Source organism: Perna viridis, chromosome 1, assembly GCF_037379345.1.
Source record: "Perna viridis isolate PV_CMFRI_1.1 ecotype Kerala chromosome 1, ASM3737934v1, whole genome shotgun sequence".
Lineage (NCBI taxonomy): Eukaryota > Metazoa > Mollusca > Bivalvia > Mytilida > Mytilidae > Perna > Perna viridis.
In genome coordinates, this window is record NC_142445.1 from 55,747,172 (window position 1) to 55,772,371 (window position 25,200).

Sequence of the window (25,200 nt, forward strand, 5' to 3'; positions counted from 1 at the left end):
ATGCCTAAATAGTAACTAGTATATTTTTAAACGACAAATACTCTATTAGCGTCATCTCTGAACAGTCGATATTTTTTGTCTTGATACGATATTAACTTGACATTCTTTATTGCAAACATTTGGGAAAACAATGTTTTCGAACAGTTCTAGACCAACGAAGTGGTGATCAAGAGATGCGACTATATGTTTCCGAATCTTGGATATTCAACCATAAAAGCCGGTGATTTGAGTAATTAGATAATCTATCAAACTTAAGGGATGATTATGTCTCACTTTATGAGGAGCATTTTCCTATAACATTAGCTGGTATAATATAGGAGTCAGTGATGAATATTCAAGAGTTAAATTTCACAAAAGCATGAAATTCTTGTATTTCAAAGGATCCTTTATACATCGTTCTCCTTTTTATTTGTAGCTTGGCCAACCCAAATCCTGTGTTTTATAAAAGAAATCACGGGATGAGTTCTGGAAAGAAAACTGCCACTGAATTTAAAAAAAAAATAAGTATTGTGTATTAATGACAAAAACTGTCGTCTACTTGATAGTAAGACGTGAGAAATGTTTTTGTATTCGATATCATTTCAAAAGCAAAAATATATCCGACCTTCATGTTTTTACATAAATAAGTTGTTCTATGTTTTTGTAGAGCATCTATAATCTGTTACAAAACAGTTCAGCCGCTTGTGTAATATTTTCTTTATTAAAACCAAAGTACAAACATACTTGAAACAAGCTATACATTAGAAAATCGAATTGTAACAAAAACGACATAACAAATAGTAAATAAAGCGTTTGTAATAGTAATCAGGCGATACATATCTGTAACTTATCAGAAAAATAAAAAAAAGAAATGAATGACCTGTGCTTCAAAAAGACATTTTCACAACTGCGAACAACTTGGAGGTATCATCCTTTCTTTCGGTATTTCAGTTCGTCTGTTCATATAACTCAACTTTCTTTTTTTTCTTTATTTACTCAAACACTTTAATACAATCATACAAAGAAACAAGTACGCAGTAAAATTTGTTCTTTTTACTTATAATTTTCATCAGGAAATAACGCATGGCACGCAATTTCAATTTCCTTTTTCGAACCCCACTAATTTATCAGTATTTGGCCAACCTGGAGACAGAATCTTTATAAGCTTGCTTTCCCAGTGTATTTCTTGTATTATACAGGATAATCGAACATTTTTCTTGAAAACTACGTGATGCGTGATGAAATATTTTCAAAACATTTACAAAAAAAAATGACCGTTCTATTATAAACTTTGATTTAGCTAATTAGGGTTTTAATTCAAGAGTTTTCTGTCCAAATATAAATACAGATATGGGTTTACAGTAAATAACAGCATTAAGACGGTCAGATAATTGAATAAACTGAACTACATAAGAAAATTGAATAAACTGAATTACATGACAAAAAATATTTAAATATTATTTAACAAATAGCTGATAAGCAATTTTGACCTTGGCGACATAAACATAAACGAGTTCTAAAAGGTTATACTTTACATATTGATATCAGAAGGTATCCCAGGTTACAACGGTTTACATATAGATAAGAATATCTTCTTATAAGGTGTATGTTACGCTAATGGTCTAAGCAATGACCGACGCCTTAACCTTAAAAGAGCTCAACTTCGACATAAATCTATGATACGACAACATTACCGAACTCTTTATATTTGAATAATTACATAATAAAACAGAGAGCAAGTAGTTCGTATAGATAAATAACATTTGGTTTGTGGAATGTCAGTTACTTTCTTGGTACTTTTTTCTTCTGAAATGAATCCTGCTAGCTTCTGCTAGAAAATAAGATTAATCTCCAAAAGTATGAATTAAGAATTAATAATTTTTGCGAAACGTGCCAGTTGTCATGTTTTATGTTCTAACGCAAAATTATATTTCTGTTAAGAGCTGCAATGTCTTTGGCGTTTTTAAGAAACAGAATGTTTAGCTATTAGTTATGAACTTCTTCAAGTATAATGCATCATGTGCCTGGATATACAATATACTATACCTAGCTGCTACCAAATTATCTGACAACAGGCTTGTCATGCTTCAAATTAATTTAGAAACTTGGAGTATCTTAATATAAGAAGAAACAACCACCTTTCATTTGGTCAAGAAAATTAGCCAGGAACCATATAAACAAAGGCACTTTTAAGGTGTCTATAGTGATGGCCATCCTAATAGATCCAATTTGTATCAGGAAGCTGTACCAGAGGATTTGTCAAGTAAATCAATTAAGTTAAATGATAGAGGTGCAATATTACTCACGAGAATTGACATCAGTAAACATATATTGTGTCGTAAGTCTTATTAAGGAAAGTAATAAGACGATGAAAAATGAATTATTAATACAAAATAACAACAGATAAGTAAATTTAATGTCCAACAATCATACTTCCTGGTACCTTTTCCTGGAGTACATTTTTAGGATTTGTGTAATGTGAAAGTTATTTACGGATATTTAAAAAAAACCATTTAGGATCAAAACGTCAAGCTAATATACAGACCATAAAGTAAAGAATAAAAAATCAAAGTTACAACATGCTAAATATTGGAAAGGGACGTAAATGAGCCATTAGGTTCAGCTAAGAGTAATAAAGGGAAGCACAATTCAAGCTGTAATCAAAATAAAATAATCAAAAGAAAAAGACTAAATAGTGAAAATAGACACACACAACAGAGGACATGAAATAACCAAAATAACACGTACATAGAAACGAAAGTTCATGAGCAACATGGACTAAACTACATATTGATAGCATGGAGTTTGGACTTCGTCAATAAGGTTTTAGTCTTGTTTTTAATGTCATTCTTAATTTTTTCTTCTTGTAACCTTTGAAAAATACAACTAAATCTGACATTTTTTGAGAAATGTTTTTCGTAAAAAAAATAATAATCTGGTGACACTTTTTTTTCAATTTTAAACTTGGCCAGTTTACTAGTTAGCAGAGGAAAGAAGTCGTACATACTTATTTAAACTGTTATCTGTCAGGTTTTTAAAGTTAATGACGTCGTCGGCCAACGGCTAATTCCCCACAGTTCTATATAACTATTGTGTGCTGTTGTTGAGTGCCATAATTTTCATTTCGATATCGTACAATGAATTCAAAGTTAATTCATTTAATATCACCGCCTTAACCTGCCAGTCACGCTTTACAATGTTAATATGGTGGATAAAGTGTAAGTTAAATTTGGTCATTTATTTTTTTACATTTAATTGTCAGTCTTGTACTTAAAAGAGAGAATCAAATCTGAACAAAATCTATACAAACCATTGAAACAGTTTTTCTTACGGCGTCAATATATGTATGTTTTTTCAAAGTTCCACTTTTAAAAACATGACAAGTTTGTTAGACATAAGGCACATTTTTTAACAATTTAGGTTTTAAAATTACTACAAATATTTATATTTAATTTGTATTAATTCTTTTTTACCCTTTATAGTGTGAGCAATATTTCAAATATGAAACGCAATATCTTATATGTTTATCTTTTTCAGGGAATAGCTTTCTTTTCTTACACATGGAAACTTGGCGAAGTTTTATGTAAACTTGTGAATTATCTACAGAGCGTTTCTATCATTTGCTCTGTGATGAACCTAACAGGACTGAGTTTAGAAAGGTACAAAATAAATCAATATCTATTACTAATGATTCTTTCTTGTCTGGTATCTTAATCTGTCTGGTATCTTAGTCTGTCTGGTATCTTAGTCTGTCTGGTATCTTAGTGTGTCCGGTATCTTAGTCTTTCTGGTATCTTAGTCTGTCCGGTATCTTAGTCTGTCCGGTATCTTAGTCTTTCTGGTATCTTAGTCTGTCCGGTATCTTAGTCTGTCTGGTATCTTAGTCTGTCCGGTATCTTAGTCTGTGTGATATCTTAGTCTTTCTGGTACCTTTGTCTGGTATCTTAGTCTGTCTGGTATCTTAGTCTGTCTGGTATCTTAGTCTGTCCGGTATCTTAGTCTTTCTGGTATCTTAGTCTGTCTGGTATCTTAGTCTGTCTGGTATCTTAGTCTGTCTGGTATCTTAGTCTGTCCGGTATCTTAGTCTTTCTGGTATCTTAGTCTGTCCGGTATCTTAGTCTGTCCGGTATCTTAGTCTTTCTGGTTTCTTAGTCTGTCCGGTATCTTAGTCTGTGTGATATCTTAGTCTTTCTGGTACCTTTGTCTGGTATCTTAGTCTGTCTGGTATCTTAGTCTGTCCGGTATCTTAGTCTGTCTGGTATCTTAGTCTGTCTGGTATCTTAGTCTGTCCGGTATCTTAGTCTGTCTGGTATCTTAGTCTGTCTGGTATCTTAGTCTGTCTGGTATCTTAGTCTGTCTGGTATCTTAGTCTGTCTGGTATCTTAGTCTGTCCGGTATCTTAGTCTTTCTGGTATCTTAGTCTGTGTGGTATCTTCGTCTGTCTGGTATCTTGGTCTGTCTGGTATCTTGGTCTGTCTGGTATCTTAGTCTGTCTGGTATCTTGGTCTGTCTGGTATCTTAGTCTGTCTGGTATCTTGGTCTGTCCGGTATCTTAGTCTTTCTGGTATCTTAGTCTGTGTGGTATCTTAGTCTGTCTGGTATTTTGGTCTGTCTGGTATCTTGGTCTGTCTGGTATCTTAGTCTGTCTGGTATCTTAGTCTGTCCGGTATCTTAGTCTGTGTGATATCTTAGTCTGTCTGGTATCTTAGTCTGTCTGGTATCTTAGTCTTTCTGGTATCTTGGTCTGTCTGGTATCTTAGTCTGTCCGGTATCTTAGTCTGTGTGGTATCTTAGTCTTTCTGGTATCTTAGTCTGTCTGGTATCTTAGTCTTTCTGGTATCTTGGTCTGTCTGGTATCTTAGTCTGTCCGGTATCTTAGTCTGTCTGGTATCTTAGTCTGTCTGGTATCTTAGTCTGTGTGGTATCTTCGTCTGTCTGGTATTTTGGTCTGTCCGGTATCTTAGTCTGTCTGGTATCTTAGTCTGTCTGGTATCTTAGTCTGTGTGGTATCTTCGTCTGTCTGGTATTTTGGTCTGTCCGGTATCTTAGTCTGTCTGGTATCTTAGTCTGTCTGGTATCTTAGTCTGTGTGGTATCTTCGTCTGTCTGGTATTTTGGTCTGTCTGGTATCTTAGTCTGTCTGGTATCTTAGTCTGTGTGGTATCTTCGTCTGTCTGGTATTTTGGTCTGTCTGGTATCTTGGTCTGTCTGGTATCTTAGTCTGTCTGGTATCTTGGTCTGTCTGGTATCTTAGTCTGTCCGGTATCTTAGTCTGTCTGGTATCTTATTCTGTCTGGTATCTTGGTCTGTCTGGTACCTTAGTCTGTGTGATATCTTAGTCTGTCTGGTATCTTAGTCTGTCTGGTATCTTAGTCTTTCTGGTATCTTAGTCTGTGTGGTATCTTCGTCTGTCTGGTATCTTGGTCTGTCTGGTATCTTGGTCTGTCTGGTATCTTAGTCTGTCTGGTATCTTGGTCTGTCTGGTATCTTAGTCTGTCTGGTATCTTGGTCTGTCCGGTATCTTAGTCTTTCTGGTATCTTAGTCTGTGTGGTATCTTCGTCTGTCTGGTATTTTGGTCTGTCTGGTATCTTGGTCTGTCTGGTATCTTAGTCTGTCTGGTATTTTGGTCTGTCTGGTATCTTAGTCTTTCTGGTATCTTAGTCTGTGTGGTATCTTCGTCTGTCTGGTATTTTGGTCTGTCTGGTATCTTGGTCTGTCTGGTATCTTAGTCTGTCTGGTATCTTGGTCTGTCTGGTATCTTAGTCTGTCTGGTATCTTAGTCTGTCTGGTATCTTATTCTGTCTGGTATCTTGGTCTGTCTGGTACCTTAGTTTGTGTGATATCTTAGTCTGTCTGGTATCTTAGTCTGTGTGGTATCTTAGTCTGACTGGTATCTTAGTCTGTCTGGTATCTTAGTCTGTCTGGTATCTTGGTCTGTCTGGTATCTTAGTCTGTCTGGTATCTTTGTCTCTCTGGTATCTTAGTCTGTCTGGTATCTTTGTCTCCCTGGTATCTTAGTCTGTCTGGTATCTTAGTCTGTCTGGTATTTTAGTCTGTCTGATATCTTAGTCTGTGTGGTATCAGTCTGTCTGGTATCCTGGTCTGTCTGGTATCTTAGTCTGTCTGGTATCTTGGTCTGTCTGGTATCTTTGTCTGGTATCTTAGTCTGTCTGGTATCTTAGTCTGTCTGGTATCTTAGTCTGTCTGGTATCAGGCTGTCTTGTATTTTGGTCTGTCCGGTATCTTAGTCTTTCTGGTATCTTAGTCTGTGTGGTATCTTCGTCTGTCTGGTATTTTGGTCTGTCTGGTATCATAGTCTTTCTGGTATCTTAGTCTTTGTGGTATCTTCGTCTGTCTGGTATTTTGGTCTGTCTGGTATCTTGGTCTGTCTGGTATCTTGGTCTGTCTGGTATCTTAGTCTGTCTGGTATCTTAGTCTGTGTGGTATCTTGGTCTGTCTGGTATTTTGGTCTGTCTGGTATCTTGGTCTGTCTGGTATCTTATTCTGTCTGGTATCTTGGTCTGTCTGGTACCTTAGTCTGTGTGATATCTTAGTCTGTCTGGTATCTTAGTCTGTCTGGTATCTTAGTCTGTGTGGTATCTTAGTCTGACTGGTATCTTAGTCTGTCTGGTATCTTAGTCTGTCTGGTATCTTGGTCTGTCTGGTATCTTAGTCTGTCTGGTATCTTTGTCTCTCTGGTATCTTAGTCTGTCTGGTATCTTTGTCTCTCTGGTATCTTAGTCTGTCTGGTATCTTTGTCTGGTATCTTAGTCTGTCTGGTATTTTAGTCTGTCTGGTATCTTAGTCTGTGTGGTATCAGTCTGTCTGGTATCCTGGTCTGTCTGGTATCTTAGTCTGTCTGGTATCTTGGTCTGTCTGGTATCTTAGTCTGTCTGGTATCTTTGTCTGTCTGGTATCTTAGTCTGTCTGGTATCTTAGTCTGTCTGGTATCTTAGTCTGTGTGGTATCTTAGTCTGTCTGGTATCAGGCTGTCTGGTATCTTGGTCTGTCTGGTATCTTAGTCTGTCTGGTATCTTAGTCTGTCTGGTATCTTGGACGGTCTGGTATCTTTGTCTGTCTGGTATCTTAGTCTGTCTGGTATCTTTGTCTGTCTGGTATCTTAGTCTCTGGTGTCTTTGTCTGGTATCTTAGTATGTCTGGTATCTTAGTCTGTCTGGTATCTTAGTCTGTCTGGTATCTTAGTCTGTCTGGTATCTTATTCTGTCTGGTATCTTAGTCTGTCTGGTATCTTAGTCTGTCTGGTATCTTATTCTGTCTGGTATCTTGGTCTGTCTGGTACCTTAGTCTGTGTGATATCTTAGTCTGTCTGGTATCTTGGTCTGTCTGGTACCTTAGTCTGTGTGATATCTTAGTCTGTCTGGTATCTTGGTCTGTCTGGTATCTTGGTCTGTCTGGTATCTTAGTCTGTGTGGTATCATAGTCTGTCTGGTATCTTGGTCTATCTGGTATCTTAGTCTGTCTGGTATCTTAGTCTGTGTGGTATCTTAGTCTGTCTGGTATCTTGGTCTGTCTGGTATCTTAGTCTGTGTGATATCTTAGTCTGACTGGTATCTTAGTCTGTGTGGTATCTTAGTCTGTCTGGTATCTTGGTCTCTCTGGTATCTTAGTCTGTCTGGTATCTTTGTCTGGTATCTTAGTCTGTCTGGTATTTTAGTCTGTCTGGTATCTTAGTCTGTGTGGTATCAGTCTGTCTGGTATCCTGGTCTGTCTGGTATCTTAGTCTGTCTGGTATCTTGGTCTGTCTGGTATCTTAGTCTGTCTGGTATCTTTGTCTGGTATCTTAGTCTGTGTGGTATCTTAGTCTGTCTGGTATCAGTCTGTCTGGTATCTTGGTCTGTCTGGTATCTTAGTCTGTCTGGTATCTTAGTCTGTCTGGTATCTTGGTCTGTCTGGTATCTTTGTCTGTCTGGTATCTTAGTCTGTCTGGTATCTTTGTCTGTCTGGTATCTTAGTCTCTGGTGTCTTTGTCTGGTATCTTAATCTGTCTGGTATCTTGGTCTGTCTGGTATCTTAGTCTGTCTGGTATCTTAGTCTGTCTGGTATCTTAATCTGTCTGGTATCTTGGTCTGTCTGGTATCTTAATCTGTCTGGTATCTTAGTCTGTCTGGTATCTTGGTCTGTCTGGTATCTTAGTCTGTCTGGTATCTTTGTCTGTCTGGTATCTTAGTCTGTCTGGTATCTTAGTCTGTCTAGTATCTTAATCTTTCTGGTATCTTAGTCTGTCTGGTATCTTGGTCTGTCTGGTATCTTGGTCTGTCTGGTATCTTAGTCTGTCTTGTATCTTTGTCTGTCTGGTATCTTAGTCTGTCTGGTATCTTAGTCTGTCTGGTATCTTAGTCTGTCTGGTATCTTTGTCTGTCTGGTATCTTAGTCTGTCTGGTATCTTTGTCTGGTATCTTAGTCTGTCTGGTATCTTAGTCTGTCTGGTATTTTGGTCTGTCTGGTATCTTGGTCTGTTTGGTATCTTAGTCTGTCTGGTGTCTTTGTCCGTCTGGTATCTTAGTCTGTCTGGTATCTCAGTCTGTGTGCACATAAAACATATATTGTTCAACCATTTTTGCAACAGAAACACACCCTTTGAGATTTTGATAGAGTAATAATGCTAATAAAGATGATGGTTAACATCTACATGTTAGTGCGTGCCTGCAAGTATGTGTTTTCTGTGAAACGTTGTCCTTTAACTATGGATTTTTTTCTCCTTGTTTGCACATTCCATTTATAGTATATTCGGAAATCACCGGAGTAATATTACCGAAAGCTAATCATCTATTACTTTCATTATAAATATAATCAAGATGCATTGCATTCGCTGTAGTTAAACAGGTCAACTGTTTAAAATAAAGAAGTTTCAATTAAGTATATGTAAAAAAAAAATAAAGTACCAAAACACAAAATACTACTTTGATGTCGACTAAAAATAAGAATGACTCAATGAAAGATGTCATATCACTGACCCAATGTCAACGATTCTTTCATAAACCCTTTCAATATCGGTATACCTATCTTACCCATAGAACCTAGTCATATTTGTCTTGCTCACTTTCGTCAAAAGTGTTTCTATTCATTCAATGATTTATTTTATTAAGTGATTCTTTATCTCTGGATATATCCTACCATCAACTATCCAAGTGACCCTCTAATTTAATCACGTTTACGTAGTAAGGCAAAACTTATGCTCTTGTTGTTTTTCGATTTCATGATATGTTAACATAAATGTCAAAGATATACATATGAGAAAATATGTTTTCTTTACCAAAGTCGTACATGAGACATGGGCCGTTCCTTCGTATTAAGTTTCATTATTTGTCGTAGCATATTGGTAGATACAACGACCGATTTATTTAATTTACTATATTGGTTTAAAGTGAACTTGTTTCAAACTGTTTAGTGCACAAATGCCCGACAACTTTCCATGCTTTTATTTCTTTTCCCCTATCAAATTATTGACAGGACGTCATAAGATGCTATTTGCCGGAAAAAAGTTCTTATTTCGTAGATCAAGTTACACATGTAATGACACGTTGTTCTTTGTTTTTATATCATATCATGTTTTGTATTTACACTCATGGTACATCTCAATCTTTATTTATTACAAAAGGCGTCATTAAGAAAATTTCGACATCCTGAAATATTTGAAAAATGAATCATTAAATTACAGTGTTACCTAGAAGTAAACAGTTACGTGGGTTTACTACTTGTAGATACTATGCCATCATTCATCCTTTAAAAGCCAAATACAGATGCACGCTGACGTTGGCTAAAAAGACGGTTGTTTGTATTTGGATATCAAGTTTAATTTTGGCAGCACCTACAGCTATTGGGCAGGTAGGTAGAATTAATTCAAACTTAATTGCAAAGAAAATGCAGTGAAGGGTGATGAAAACGGGAACACAGTCCAAGAATCTTTAAAGGAAAATGTGTTACGAAATTCTTCATCGGATAAAACACTTTCATTTGAAATGACATTAAAAACTTAATAAAATTTCAGTCTATTTTAAAAAAATGTTTAAATATCCCATGTTGCTGTGAAGAATGTGAGAAAACTTTGAGGATGTGAATTAAATATTGAAAGTAAAAGTTTCTTTGAAAAAATGTAAACATGAAACAAACAACGTAATCAAATTACAGCGTGTTTATATTTTCTCTTATTGTGGGTTTCAATTCAAATAAAGTGACTTTTTTAGTTTCTGCATCGTATTCATATTATATGTCATGAAAAATAAATGGTAATATATCTTTACTTATTGCAGATCTTGAAAAGTGTAGGCAATGCTAAAAGAACAGGTTATTGGTGTATAGTAGAATGGGAAAGTGATTTTCTTGGCAGACTTTACGGTGTTTACATGTTCCTTTTAGTCCTTGTCATCCCAGTGGTACTTATGACGTTCTCCTATGGAAGCATATCATTCAAACTGTGGCGACTACGTTACTGTAAAGCAGTCGAAAGTAATAATAAGTAAGGCACAAGTGTCTTGAGTGGGTTAGATTTCGGTTAGAACTATACATCACTGCCTACCTATTAGTGCTTATATGTCGAAAAATAGTTTTTAACAAAAAATATTAAAAAAAAATAATAATAATAATTACCAACTCATTCTAATAAAGTACCAAAAAATTGGAAATAGTAAAAGTAGGAAACAACAAGCAAAATAACCTAGCGTATCTTTCTTCTTGAACAAAAAAAACCCCAAAAAACTAAACAAATAAAATTAAAAAAAAAACAAAACAAAACAAAAACAAAATGTGTATTAAAGTATCCTTTTTTAAACGTTCCTTATGTTTATCGAATATTGCTTTTGATATAACATTATTTAGGAATATATAAGACAAAATTTAAAATATGTCTCTGATAAAGACCAGATTACATTAAATTGTTCTAAAATGACGCTTAAGGGTTACTGCATTTTTCAAATACTGCTATATATATTGTAATTGAAGGTAATAATATTAAAATAGTTTTCCAGATATTGACGTAGATATAGGTAAATCAATTATATCTAGACAAATTCAATATACAATTTATACCAGACTTTGACGACAAATCTATCTATTACAGAGTTTCCAACGGTGGTTTAAGAGTATCATTTACGGCTTATAGGAGTCGAGATTCTGTTAATTTACAATGTGCTAAGCCTATCATTACAGATGAAAATGCAACTAGAAAACAGGTTGGTGGAAGCAAATTATATACAATTACACCTTAGACAGGAAGTGTGCCTGAGTAGTTTGGGCATTTCAACACAAAAATGCGATACAAAACAATAACCCGATGATATAGAGTATACTATTAGTGTACAATCTTCGCCATTCCGGTATATTCTTTTTATAGTATAATGAGTATTACATGAACAAATATAACAAATTGATATACAAAAAAGATCTCCGAAAATGAATATATCTGAAATGATATTGAAGTTGTCAAAAACAACTCCTTTTCTAAATTATGAATATCATTATGCATTGTCTGAAAGAGTAATCAAGGGTACCAAGGTTATAGCGAGTTCATGATGACGACCATAAAACTTCTGTAGTGATGACTTCAATCTTGTAGCAACATAACCCTGTTCCAGAAGCCTATTTGTTAGAGTTCTAGTGCGATTTCTGAAGAAATTAATGTTATTTTATATTCATTAAATGTCCATCTGCAAACATTTCATACATTTCAGTATCGTTTATATTTAATATCTAATATCAAATCTGTTCACCAGTGTTATCTTTTGAAATCAATAATGTTAATTCATTGTGTGTTAAGGTGTGTTAAGTAGACAGTCGCTCAAAGAGTACATGTACAGTATAGGGGTAATATAAAAAAATGATGTCTGTATGTGAATGAATCTATAGACCTGGGCAAACTGCAAGTAAGGCTTGGTTCGAACATTTCACCGTCCCGCGCTACTGACAAATACAGACAGTACTTTTTTTTTTAACAATTTCTTAAGATATTTTTTACCTTGAAATTGAAAGGCAATTAAATTTATTTATGACATAATTAGAATTTGTTTGCAGTATTGTGCCCCGTCGAATCGATTTCATTTTGATAGATTGAATAAACTGTGATTACTTAGTGTCTAAGTAATCTTAGATTATTGTTGACTTGCCTACATTAAAGGTAAAGTGTATATGTATTGAAATACAGCACAATTTGTATATGTATATGAAGACGATAAATTCTCATAGAGGCAGATTCTTTTCAACTCTGTCATACATGAAATGACGTAAAACCTATACGAATATTCCGATGAAGCGAGTCTTTTCTAAACGACGTTAATTTAAAGCTAAAAGGGTCAACATGGAAACATGATGAAAATTATATACTTTAGAAAAAAAAATGATAAATTTCTAGAAACGAATAAATTGGACAAAGAAAACACGTCACTATGATATAATCGTTACAAAAAGCTATAAATGACGCGGCAATTTGGCGATAATTACCTTCTTTTTGTCAGAGAAATTGGTCATTTCAATTGCCTTATAATTGACATTCTAGTACCTGAAAATATGCCAGATAGTTCTTCTCATTAAAATAAATATTGTGAGTCTTGAACGTCTTATTTGAAGATATTATTAGACTATTAGACGAACACAATGAAAAAATTAAAATCAACCTTAGAAATTTCAATAGACCAAGACAAATATTAGATGGTCATGAACCGGCAAACTGAAAAAAAATCAGATTAACTTCGTTTACTTTTAAAGTTAATGACACGAAAGAAGTTACAATAATTTTTTACTGAACAGAAAACAAGTGACATGTTAAAGTTATATTAATTTGGGGTTAATTAGTTCAAGTCGACAATCCTTTGTTCAGGTTAATATACTGCTTCACACAATTCAAAATATCTATATAAATTATCTTACAAACATATTCCCATATGTCAAAACTTTATGCCCCTATTAATTGCCAAGTGCTCTAACAGATGTCCCGGTTGTGTGTGTATAGATATATACGTCTCAAAATATGACGTTTGTATAATATTGATCTATTGTGATATGTATCGTTAATTTGATCTTCTATCCTACATTACAACACTTAGATGAGCTGTCCCGTACTACCATATATCATGTACTAAGTTACGACCCTAGATTAATCCTTTGAGGAAGAAAGACCCGGCCAGCGAAAACTTTATTTTTTTATATAGCCTAGCTGGCCGAGTCGTCTAGGGAGCTGGACTTTGAGCAGGCGGTGTTGCCATAGATGTCACAGCGCTACGAATTCGAATCCCGCTAAGGGAATGACCAAAAATTTGCTTCGCAAATTGACAATTCTTTCATCGTTGGAAATTACATTATCTTTCCTGTATCAATTTGATCCGATGGAGCAGTGTAGCGAATAGAGTCGTCAAATTCTGAGACGTTTATATATTAATGACATAAACTCATAAACTGAAGAATTCTAAGTGTTTAAGAAAAAAAATCAATATTTAACCAGAAATATTTAAAAACCGTGCATTTTTACAGTAATGCCACGGGATATTATTTTGTATTTACCTTCAAGTTTTGTTTTAAAATTGTAGGTCATGAAGATGTTAATTGCGGTAGTGGTGCTGTTTCTCTGCTGCTGGGGACCGATCATGACAAACAATCTCCTGGTAGCATTTAATATTATTGACAGTTTGAACTTGGGAAGCCTGAAACAACTCCGCCAGGCCATGCATGTCATGTCCTATTTCAATAGCTGTATTAACCCCTTCCTTTACGCTTTTATGTCAAAGAACTTTAGAAATGCATTTAAACAGACTTGTTTGCTGATATGTCGTCCAAGGCCAGTAATGCAAACAAGACAAGGGTCTTTTATACGATATTCTTTCCAATCTCGATCAACTTCATTTATATCTGGAAAATTTGTGGATTGTAGAGAAACTACAACTATATCTAAAGACAGCACGACCTTGTCTATTCCTTCGTATAATAGGATTTATCAGCCACATAATGCTAACTGACCATTCACCTGAAACGTGGAATTGACCACTTAACATCTTTAAACCTCTAATATACGAGTTTCTCTTTCCCCAAATGTCACTGAACTTGATTAATTCAGCTGTGTCTGACAAATTCTTTTTGTTGAGTTGATACCAAGGATAGTTATTACGTCAATCATTCTACGAGAGAACAGCATTTTTCGACAAAGATGGATTCCGATTAGATTTGATATTTTTATGAAGAAAAATCATTAGAAATTTAAATGCAATGCTACCAAAAAGTAGGATTGATTAACACGTACAAAATCGACAAAACACATACTCTAAGAATTTAAAGTAAAAAAAGAGCGACCATGACTACAGTCCATCTAAAGATACATACCTTGTCCGGTTTGATATGAAAGATGACGACAATTATATATTCATGGAAAAAACAGCACTTTTTTATCAGCTTTTAATGACTCACGTAGGACAGTTTAAGTGATGATAAGTGACGACTCAAGTGCTGAAACATCAAAGCCTATCTAAAACGGTTTTCTTTAAAATGTTGAACATGAAACAAAAACAGTTCGTGTACATCGCATGAAAATATCAAATTCGTTTGTACGAGCTTTACAAACAGTTAGATGGCAACGGTTTCTCGAGCGATTCTGACTATTTCGTACAGAGTACAAATGAATTAGAAATTGTCAGCAATTTGCTTGTATTGTAAATCACTAATAGTAAAAATCTTAAAAATACACAGAAAAAAAATGTTGAAAAATCATCGTTTCATTTTATGCCATCTCTTGTACGCAGACTTATTCTAAAAGCAGCAGAAGTGTTCTGTCCTTTCTCTATTGCATTGAGTGAATCAAGATACATTTCACTGATATTAGAAACAAGGCCTGTTATGTCGTTTATTTTTTAGAATTGAAATAATAGAATCAATCATCTAATTAGATTTTTTCAGCAGGTACAATTCTGTAGTAGAGTTTTATAGTTCGTCTTTCATTGAAGAAAGAAGAATCACCTGATGAAAATAAAACCTTATATTTGTTAAATACATTGTTCTCGAACTGTTCAATTTGATTTTTGAGATGTACAATTAATTTCTTGTTTCTATATTTAAAAAAACTTTTTCTATTTTCACATTTATGGGTTTGTCTGTCAAATGAAATATGCACTCATTTGCAATTGGTTACCTTTCATTTATACTAAATACTGTAAACGTATTAATTTTTGCGGTGTACCAATTTTCGCTATTTCGGTGAACCGAAAAACCGCGAAAAACAGTACCCACAAAATTAATTTTTAACACTATATTGCGCCTTACCTATTTTGAAACCGCGAAAATTGATACCAGCAAATGTGTTCGCTTGACAGAATCCGCGAAAATTAATATGTTTACAATGCCTACACACAATATTAGACACAGCTAAATAATTTTACAATATGGACAAAGGTTCAGCCTCTACAGTCAGAAACTTAATTCATTTCTCATTATAGTTTTGATGATGCAGTTTTTAGAAAAGCATATAAACATCTAACAATATTTTGAAGCACTATGGTTTCCTCAGATAAGTTAACCAAATAAATATAATGAAAACAAAATCTGCAGTGAAATGGTAATTTATCATATCCATCATGAAGAAATGTAAGAACAATTTCGAATAAATTGCAAGGATTATAATTCTTTGGAGTTTTCTTCTGCTTACTCCTTTTTCCTTAACACATACGATGCAGTTGAATAGGTTTCCACTGATAAAATTTCAGCCATTCTAAGGCAAGAATCGGTTTACTTAAAACCATCTTAGTCTACAGTTTAAGATTAATTTTCTCCAAAAGCTGCAGTAAAACACTATGTAGTGTAAGAAATATGATTTTACCTCCCAAACTTTACCACGAATCATTCGTTACACGTCATTATTTTTCATGTAAAAAGATGCCAAACAAACATAAGAGGTTTGAAAAAAATATACAACACTATTCTTTAATATCAAATAACAAATAATAACTGGAAATTTCTGGAAAGGTAACTCGGAGAACAAATTATTGAGAATTTATGAACAGGTGAATGGTCTAGTCTGATAGGTAGACTATTGACCAGTTCATTACGTCATTTAATTAGGTGTCTGTCATTTAAATCGGTTGAAGACCGACTCTATCCTTTTACTTTTTCACTGTATTTGCTGTAAAACACCTGCCAAAATCATTAATTACTTTGATATAAGTCATACCCATGGAGAGGAGTAACGACGAAATAAAACGCAATTAATCTCATTAAAATAGGACTGTTAATTTAAGAAAAAATACGTACACTACACTTGACAATACTGTTGTCAATTAGAAAACGTACGTCTTATACAAAGTATTCTGAATAGCCTTTTCTTACAAGTAAAGCGAGATTTTCCAAAATCTATTATATGTATCTTATTGCGCTATCATTTTATGAGAATTATCAATGTAAAAACATCTTATCTCCACAAGTGAAATGGTGTTATGTAGGTAAAACGTTTTTATTTTACTAAACTTCGAAAACGTCTATGTCATATCTAAGGTTATATTCTTAATATCACACCATGTTTATCAAGTAACAGGTGTGATGCAAACTTCAGGCGCTCGTTTTGGCATTTCTTAATACCAATAATATATTTTCAGAAGTGACTGAATACTTCATATAGCAGATGAGCTATATAATATTACTTATATGTGGGTCATGCGAAATAATACAATCAAGCTTTCTGTAAAGGTTTTCTGCACTGAATTTTTTAAAAGTGACTAGCATTATGTATTCGTCCCGAGCTTTATTTACTATATACATGTAATTGCATCACTATGCGTAATTGTTTTATTATTACTTGATTGAGAGAGAAAAAAAAAGGGAAAAAAATGTTTTTATCACTGAATTTTAATGTGGAATTTGTCATAAAATATAAAATATCAAATGATGATTCGAAAATGATTTTTTCCTGATTTCGGATTTCTTCTTCTATTCTTTCTTTCTTGTTGTTTTTGCTTTATGTTTGTTTCTTTTGCTGCATTTTTCACATTTCTTACATGAATCACATTAACTCGTACTCTTTCTAACAATACACGTATTAACTGCATTAATAGCACTTTAAAGACGATTCTTTTATAACAAATAAGGTATGTTCTATAGAATTAAATACCTCCTCTGTCAGCCATCTCCATCGTTTCTTTACCTTTTAGAAGAAATTATACAGTAGAGGGCCAGATCGGTTCAGCATCAAAGGTCCATCGGATATTAAAAAAAGTAATCAGAGTCTAGCTTGTCGATGGTAAACTGATTATAACTATTTGAGGACAAGGATATCACAACACTGTAGTTTATGACAGAAACTGTTATTACTTTGTAACTTTACTCCCACTATAATTCAATTTTGGCTAATAAACACAATATATTACCACGAAACGCCACTAAAGAGGAAGAATGTAACTAGTTCCCGAAGGACTTAAAAGAGTTTCAAGTAAGCTAATCATCCTAGGTTTGAAACAGATACATAAATCAATCAACACGAACTACACATGGGGCTAATCAAACAATCATTTATTCGTAAAAAAGGTGTAATTACCTTGTTCTGTTTTCAGTTCAACAATTAGTGTGCCCGTTTTTGTCGTATGAGTTCAGTGTTCGTGACAAGGTATATATACCATCACCAAAAGTACAAAACAGTAAGAAGTGCCAATGAATTAAAGTATGGTAAAATGAAACAACGATTTGAGGGATTTTCGAATACAAATGTGTATTAATATACACATGCTGTATAAATAAATATAAAAGAACCACAAAAATCTCACTCTATCTGAAACCAGTAATATAAACCTCCTGCTGCACCGGTAATTTTAACAATGGAGTGATGTTTTAATGTTGTACATACTTGTCGGAAATAGAAACGCCATACAAAAAATATTGGTTTGATAGTTTTACTTGATATATTATTGAACGATTATTTTTCAGTTAGAAAGTAAATAAAAAAAGTCTCAAAAAAGGAATTTGAATATACGTAAGGTAAGTGCCCGAAAGTTTAATGACGTCGAAGTCGAAAAGAAATGTTGTAATAACAGCTAGTTTAAACAAGCACGCGATTGCATAATTTGTTTTATTTTTGTAAGTAATTGTATTCATTTGCTCACTTTGTGCTATTTGCATTGTTTATCCCAAAGACATATCAAAACGGATTTGAATATCTTCCCCATGGACCATCAGCTAAGCAAACACATCGTCTTCATTATTGAGATATATTAAAGATCTATATTGACTAACATGTAGTCATATCGAAAAAAAATGTCGTATATGTACTTTATTGCAAGTGTATTATTAACAAGTGAAACATAACCTCATTTAAAGGGGAAAATTAAAAATAAACGTAATATAAAGAAGAAAAAGAGCCAAATTGGTTGATACTAAACAAGACGAAGGAAAGTCACATTGCTTTTGGAGTGTAAGGATTAAAGACAGACAATACTAATAATGTGAGAATGTAATTATTTGTACAGAGTGTTTTATCGTTAATACCAACCGACTGGATATCTCCATGCAAAACTGGTTATCGTTTGTTTTTAATTTGAGAATGTTTCAAGAAAGCAGTATCTTGCAAGTCATAGACACCGTGGTCGACCTCATTACAGTGTTCACCGACAATATTCTCTTTGTTTGTGTTCTATAAATCAATCATATAAACTTCGAGAAATCTCGCTCATTTTGGACGGCTTGAAAACCACAGCAAAAATGATAGTTTTCTTCTTTTTTGCAAGTGCTTAATTTTTGTGTGCTGTTTTGTTTTCCTTATCTTCGGTTTAAAGTTTTAACATTCTGTTAGCTACATTATATATGTTTGTTTATGCGCTTGGGTTTTGTTTGAAAACTTGAAAATCGATTTGTTCACATTGTCAAAGTGTTCCTCTCTTACGTCCTATCTTATGAGAAACTCCGTTGGTGTTTCTAGAAATGCAGAGAGTGCTTTCCATTTCATTGTACCTGATCCTTGATCCCAGCTTTTGTTGGAGTCCCAGTTGCACATTTAATTTTGTTTCTATGTGGGTGTTTGTTTATTTATTATCTCACATTCTATGCTCTTTTTTATTTCGAGTCCTTGTTCCTTTGATTGCCTTATTTGGTATTTTGTACAAATTGAAATGAAGTAAATTGCGTTTTAAAAAGTAAAAGCTCGATATCTAAACGAGGAAAAATTTCTAGTTATATAAGCAGCAAACCGTATTAAATGAAGATTGAATCACGTAAATACGTAGCTATTCATAACTTAAACGTTCGGTTGGACTGGTATGGATACACAATGCAAACCTGGATTTAAAAATATATAACATCGTAGAAAGGACATGGATAATGTAAACGTAGAAAAAATAACGTAAAGTTTCTCATACGCAATTATACGTTACAGAATTATTAAATAAGTTAATTCTCGTACACCTACTTATTCCAACGCACTGTTACATATTGTTACCTATTGCACTACGTTCAGTATATGTGTCATCACACGCCTCCATATGTTGTTTTCATAAAGCATTATACGATTTCAATATAAAAGTTGATATTTAAGACACCTACAAGTTTTTCTATCATAACAAACAAACAAAAATGCATTTTTGGAAGCGATTGTTGTTGGAGATATTCCAATGCAGTTAACTAAAGGAGCCGTAGCTGTCATAAATAATAATTAACGATTTACTAAAATGGATCCGTAAACAAAATGTTTGGACCGAACAATAAAATATCAACGTTTTCTTTTTCTGAAAAACTTTCTCTTGTAAACGTTTTATTTTAGATATCATACTTCCAAGTTTAAAAAAATGGCGGACTACAGTAAAGTATAAACAACTCCTATGATATAAGATGACCATGAACCAGTGCTATTGAAGTGAAATGAATGTATAAAAACATACTGTTACTTATGAAATGGATCCAACAGAGATCCCCTTAAGCAAAAACAAAACTAACTACTTCTAGGTAGACATTTTGAAACAATATAACAAAGCTGAATTTGCTAATGATTTTTTATTTACCCAAAATTTATGATCTCCCGAAGGACAATTTCTCTTCTCTCTAAATGATATATATTATCCTACTAACACAATAAACTTGCTAACATTTTCGGTGCAAATAGGCTATCAAGGATTTTTAAAAGGTAAAAGTATATAAGCTGGTAAGCGAAATTGATTTAACAAATCTGAGCACTATTTTGTGAAAAAAACGTTTACTGTTACCTTATTCTTTTGTATTTGACAAACAATTTGTGAGATGTGTAATTGTATTAGTAGCGTATTAGGCATATGAATGCTGACATATCGTTACATTATAGACATAACATTTTTCGTGATTAGATGAACTATGCAATTTTCTTTGCTCAAGCGGGCATCACTAAAATCGGACGAAATTTAAGAAGGATTTTGTGTGTGCCATAATTTCATGTCTAGAGATAATTTTGATTAAGATTATTCTGAAACAAGCAAGTCATTTTCGCATTAATTATTAGAGAATTGATTGGAATTAATTGGAGTGAATTTACTTCATGTTCTTTTTTTATGTACGTATGTTTTCAATGTCTGGTCTTTGTCCCTTGATTACATTCTTTTGATCACCTCTATAACCCTTGTTCCCTTGATTACTCTTTAAGTAACCTCCCAATTCAGTTGAAATATCAACATGCATAGTCCAGTTCTATTGATTTTGAAAATAATGCAAACACAATACCCTTACTGTTAACTATCTGTAACATATTTCAAACAGGTAAGGAAAAACATTCCAAGACATGGAAAAGATGAATGTGATACAAAAAATTAATTATTTGTATCCAAATAAGACATGATATAAAATACATATATTGAAAAGAGGAACACGTTCACGGTAGTTTTTTTTGTTTTCAGTAAGATTATTTACTTAAAAATATTATGCGATTTGATGTGATGTTATGGGAAAATCGTATTTGAAAATGTAAAAAGAAAAATCATTCTACAAAACAAATTAAGGATTTCGTACAATCAAATTAATCTAATAATCCAATGACGCTGACAAAGAGAACAGCATTAGACACAGGATTCAAATGAAACAATATAAGCATATATATAAAAGAAGTTACAAACTTAAGTCAGAAGTACCAACACTAAGTTGACCCTTTTTCTCTCCTTATTTTCTTTTTGACGAATTGACAATGCTTGTTTTTTTTTCAAAACCTGCAAGTTATCAGGATGTTAAATGACGACATTTCAACGTACTGTTTATAATTTTAATATCGGTTCGTGATGTGCTGTGTGTATTTCTCTATTGAAATAAACAGTCATAAATCATGCTTTCATTACCTACTGCAACAGACAGGAGTTACCCTTTCTGGATGCATTTCCACAACGCCCAGATCGACTGGCACCTATAGGTTGGTTGCTTGTTGCTATAAACATGAATCGATTAGAAGATTATATTAGATCATGATATCTTCAAATGTAAACTCAAGGTTAAATGTTCTATAATGTCATGATTTGGTCATTGCATTGAAATATTTTGTAATCAACTGGAAGGCTTAAGTTGTTGTTTATTAAGCCTGTTTAGCCCGGTATACACTATCAAAGTTTCCTTTGTCAGAGAAAAATTAATCAAAGGTTTCTTTTCTTTTACTAATATCCATCAAAATCTTTTATAGTGTCAACTTTGACCAAGAAAACTTGGTTCAAATTTTCTGTGACGAACTTTTTGAAAGAACCCTTTTATAATGTAAAGGGGCTTTTGAAAAAAATGAAATTTTACGGAAACAAACCGACAAAAACAAAACAACGAATTGTTAGATTTATAACCAGGACGTCCTACAGCAATTGCAAAAATAAGTTGAAGTATATACATTACATGCAGTTGTGGACTTTACCTTGGACCTTGATTTCAACCTTTTTTATTTCTTATATAATTAGCCACAAAAATGTGTTAACGTTCGATATCCCAAAATAATTTAATATGTGACTAAAGTTGAAATGATGTGTATAGTTCAACAATACATATTTTTAGTTTTGAAAACAAATCATACCTAAGAGACAAGAGAACGATCATGGTTATCAATTGATCATTGATCATCAGTTTTTTTTCTAAGCATATTTATTGTTGGATTGCGAGGATTGTAGTCGTTAGTATTAACAGGAGCATCAAATATATCACATTATTATCATGCAATTATATCTTAAAAGTTTCAGCAATTTGTCATATATTGGTTTCTTAGAACAAACCTCATATTTATAAACAAAACGTAACAAGATCTATTCATTTGTAATTTTGGCACGAATGCATTTTATGTTAATACAGTATGAAACATAAAGACATTTTAATATCAATCCAATCATGTGGACTCAAACGAAATTGTAAACGTAAAATATTTAAAATGGTGTTAAAAAGGCATATATACATATTTCTACAAACTGTTAACAATGTTTTGCCAGTAGGTTTTTATTGTCACTGATGGATTACAAAAATCAACTACATTAGCCATTTATTTAAATAGATCCCAAATATCTATTTGATATTTAAATATATTTAAATATAAATTGTCTCTGAATTTTCTTCTCAAAGTTACGATTGCATTATCCGAGCTCCTTTGATTTGAAAAAATAGCTTGCAGCACCAAACTGATTTAATATTGAAACGACAATAGGAATTGCATGCAAATGACAACAGGACAGAGTTTTTAGTTGAGTCCAGGTTGCTTCTTTGTTCGAGTTATTTTTGGTGGGTACTTCAAGTTCTTTGTTGTGTGTGTCTATTTTTCCTGTCTAGTATTATTCTTTCATTTTTTTTTTGTAAACCTTGTTCCCTTAATCAACCTTTACAATGAATAGTGTTTAATGCTTTGAACGCATCAGTTAAAATACGTTTGTGTTATTATATTTGAAACACCTGTAAAATATAATGTAATTTTCAGTGGGAGACGGAACCGCTTTGATATCCAATTCAAATGACGTTTTTCAATCAATATCCCCCCCCAAAAAAAACCGTATTACTTTTTAATCATTTTGGTTATTTATGACGGAAATGATACATATTTTAAAATATTTGCTTATTTTATACTTTTAAAAATGACATTATTTTTATAAGGTAATTCTAAAAATGAGTGAATTGTATATTGATTTAAAAGTTAATAAACTTTTATTTTCATGCTCGGAAAGAAAAAAAACACAATCCGATAACAGCGCCATATGCACACATTCCTGAAAACATAGTCATGCTGAAAGTGATTAAAACTGTGTACACTAAAATAAGATAAAATGCTAATAAACTAATGCTTGAGTTATTCAGGAGTTGAATTTAATGTTTTCATAACAGTTACGTTTGTGTATGATATATGAGAAATGATAGATAGGGAATAAGGATGATGAATGTTATCTTAAAATTGAGAGACGCAAATTTTGAATTGAAGAATAGAATATCATTTACAAAGTTAACAAGTTTTTTTCTGTCAACATGCTGATAATATAATTTTAAAAAAAATATTTTGAAATATTAAGAATAAGAAGAAGTATGTTTTCAGTGAAAATTGTAATAATATAATATACAATGTGGATTCTATGGGATTGTGGGTTTATCAACGGAAATTAAATATGTTGGTTTTTTTTTATACAAAAATAACAGAGATTATGTTATATGACATATATCATTCGATTGACTACTAGAACCCTTTTGTGGAAGTTTTTTACTCAAAAATTTCTTGTTCTGACATTCTAGTAGTTCGAGTTGATTGAAACTTATCGTTTACGTTTCATTTAATACATCAGCATTCCAAAAACATATTTTAGTGTTTTGTTTTATTTAATCAAATTCTTAAGTACATTTAGCCTTGACAATCCTATATTTTTTTTGAAAAAAATAGCCTGGTATCTTGATGTCTATACGAACTAATATCTTTACTGTGGTGTAATTTTACACTTTAAAAAGTAAATGAAATAAAGTATTGAAGGTTAAAAACTTCCTTGATATCAATTTAAGTACAGGACCACATAAAATTCAGAAACTGCCTTTGCTAAGGGTTATTCATGTTGTAGAATACAAAACCACAATACAAACAATGTTTTTTTCGGTCTTCATATGCCATGTTTTTAGGTAACATTAATCTTTTCTGTATTCATATTTGTACTTTTGAGTAAATCATACATTCAACTCATACTAAATCAACCAAATCAAAGTAAGTAAAGGGCGACAACACTTGCAAGGTGTTAATTTCATGTACAATCTATATATATAAATCTTATCCAAAAGTGCAATACCCTAACGAAAAACTAAGACTGATTATATGGTCTGTCACTGATTCTGAATATATAATAAAAGTAAAGTTGGTGGGTTTTTGACTTGCGTAAATCACCTCCTGTCAGATGTTTATAAAGACTACTACTTACACTCACAAAGTTCGAAAATCAAATACATTTGAGCAATTTCTTTGTGACATTTATAAATGTTTTGGAATACTGATTGTACGCTGTTTTGGTTTATTGACGAGGTTTATTGACAATTGATACTCAACTTCAAAACAGTGAACAAACTATAAATAATTTATAATTCAGTCGGTCTACAAAGCTGATTTCATTTGATATGATTAGATAGTTACTTAAAGAAGTCTAAGCAAATTCAAAGTACATTGTTACATTGTCCTTTACCAGATAAAAAAAGAGTGTTTTTTTAATTTGAACACCCATATACACATTTAATTTGATAATTCAAGTTATTGAATTGGGAATACACATAGAAATCGACGGTAAAGGAAAACTATTGATCAAACTTAACGACAAATGTGATGACTTTTCATTCAGAATTGTCAACTTTCCTTTCATCTGTAGCAACATCCCTTCAGCACCTGCGTATAGAGTGTTCATATCACAACTCAACCGTTATGCCAGAACTTGCCGAAATTACGCAGAATTTTGAATCGCGCTAGAATTCTAACAAATAGGCTTCTGGAATAGGATTATGTTGCTACAAGATTGAAGTCATCACTACAGAAGTTCTATAGTCGTCATCATGAACTCGTGGATCGTTATAGTGTATCCATCTGCGCTATGAAAACTGATTTGTTCAACGTGTCATGGTTTTCCTTTCCTCCCTCGATTACCCCGGACTTGACTTTTTATGAGCAACTCGGCGGGTTTTTCTAGAAAAAGCAGAGGACGCTTACCCTACCGGTGCACCTGGCCCATGCTCCCAGTTTTTAGTGGAGTCCGAGTTGCTCATTTGCTTTTGTTACTTTGTATGTATGATTTTGGTTACATTATGTTCTTTGTTATGTATGTCTGTTTTCCATGT

The 25,200-nt window shown here is 33.0% G+C and overlaps 1 protein-coding gene across 1 annotated transcript in view; it reads left to right on the plus strand.

Moving 5' to 3' along the window:
* LOC148629463 (QRFP-like peptide receptor) overlaps positions 1-15,575 on the plus strand; it is a 38,090-nt gene extending 22,515 nt beyond the window's left edge. The window contains exons 2-6 of the mRNA XM_088551594.1: positions 3,517-3,638; positions 9,702-9,825; positions 10,251-10,456; positions 11,057-11,168; positions 13,515-15,575. Of these exons, the coding sequence (XP_088407720.1) occupies positions 3,517-3,638; positions 9,702-9,825; positions 10,251-10,456; positions 11,057-11,168; positions 13,515-13,940 (990 nt within the window). The 3' untranslated portion in view covers positions 13,941-15,575. The remainder of the gene's footprint in view (positions 1-3,516; positions 3,639-9,701; positions 9,826-10,250; positions 10,457-11,056; positions 11,169-13,514) is intronic.
* The last annotated feature ends 9,625 nt before the right edge of the window (positions 15,576-25,200 follow it).